We start from the raw sequence: 1227 nt of genomic DNA, 5'->3' as shown, positions 1-1227 counted from the left end.
CCGTAGTCGGCCCACTTGTTGACGATGACTGACACCCCTTGTCCCATGCAGCCGCCGTCGCACTTGACGACGCGCACCTCGCGGCCGAGGCGCGACCCCTCGTCGCGCTTGATGAATTGCCGCCGCGCGAGCCGCACGACCTTCTTGCACCGCCGGCACTTCTCGCCGTTCGACTGCGGCGGCGGGCACGCGCGCGTCGCCGCGGGCAGCGACCACCAGAGTTCGATGAACTCGTAGGGCGACTGCCGTGCGCCGATGCGCTTCGCCCATTTCTCGCCGTTGTCGCAGAGCCGGCCGGCGGCCTGCAGCGCCTGCTCGCGCGCCGCGACGCTCCGCGACGCCGCGTGGTAGGCCGTGCCCGCGAGCTTCGCCGTGCCGTCGGTCGAGGCCGCCGGCGCGGCCTTGGCCTTGCCCATGGTGTGGTGCGCTAGGCAGCGGACGAGCACGAAGGCGCGAGGCGCGGAGCGGGCAGCGGCTCCAGACTGGTGTGGTGCGCTAGGCAGCGGACGAGCACGAAGGCGCGAGGCGCGGAGCCGGCAGCGCGGACGAGCACGAGGCGCGAGGCGCGGAGCGGGCGGCGGCTCAGACTGCCGGCCTAGGCGGCTTCGGCGATTCATTGACCTGAAACCGCAGCATCAGCCGGAAGCGCGGTTGGGCTGCGCTATGATGGCAGCCCCAGTTCTCACGAGCTGAACCCCAAAGCATGCGCGCGTCCGCCAGCGCACCCGCGCTCCACGATGCGGGCAGCAAGCACGTCGACGGCCGCGCGCGGCGCGGCTCCGTGGGCCTCGCCGGCGGCGCCGCGCCCGGCCGCGCCCGGCGCGGGTCCGTGGGCCTCGCCGGCGCGCCGACGGCGGGCCACGCGCGGCGCGGCAGCATCGGCGTCCCCGGCGCGTCGGAGGGCGAGGGCCGGCGCCAGTCCGTGGTCACGGGCGTCGACGACCCGTCCGGCGCGCTGCGCGCCGCGGCCAAGATCGGCACGCGGCGCAAGTCCGTCGTCGAGGACTCGGGCGCGCTCGCGGCGGCGCGCCAGCTCGGCGAGGAGCGCGGCGTCGGCACGGCGCGGACCTTCGGCACCTTCTCGCGCGGCGGCCGCTACGGCAAGGGCGGCTGGGGCGCGGAGGCCGTCGCCGCGGAGCCGCTCGGGGTCCTCGACGCGCTTTTCCAGCTCAAGGCGCCCGTGACCGACGAGTTCTTCGCCGAGCCCGCGGCGCGCCGGACGCTGCG

At 75.9% G+C, this 1227-nt stretch overlaps 2 protein-coding genes across 2 annotated transcripts in view; one reads left to right on the top strand and one right to left on the bottom strand.

Moving 5' to 3' along the window:
* The window catches only part of AURANDRAFT_68837 (hypothetical protein), a gene marked incomplete at both ends in the record, with an annotated part of 6195 nt that extends 5779 nt beyond the window's left edge, over positions 1–416 (bottom strand). Inside the window, one exon of the mRNA XM_009044568.1 lies at positions 78–416. Within this exon, the coding sequence (XP_009042816.1) occupies positions 78–416 (339 nt within the window). The remainder of the gene's footprint in view (positions 1–77) is intronic.
* Positions 417–703: 287 nt separating this feature from the next.
* AURANDRAFT_68836 (hypothetical protein) lies at positions 704–1191 on the top strand (the record flags this gene model as incomplete). Its single annotated transcript, XM_009044569.1, has 1 exon — positions 704–1191. A coding segment is annotated over one exon (488 nt), but the record flags the coding sequence as incomplete, so codon positions are not given.
* Positions 1192–1227: the final 36 nt, after the last annotated feature.

Source organism: Aureococcus anophagefferens, assembly GCF_000186865.1.
Source record: "Aureococcus anophagefferens unplaced genomic scaffold AURANscaffold_459, whole genome shotgun sequence".
Taxonomy (NCBI): Eukaryota; class Pelagophyceae; order Pelagomonadales; family Pelagomonadaceae; genus Aureococcus; species Aureococcus anophagefferens.
This window is presented reverse-complemented; position numbering and strand designations above follow the sequence as displayed.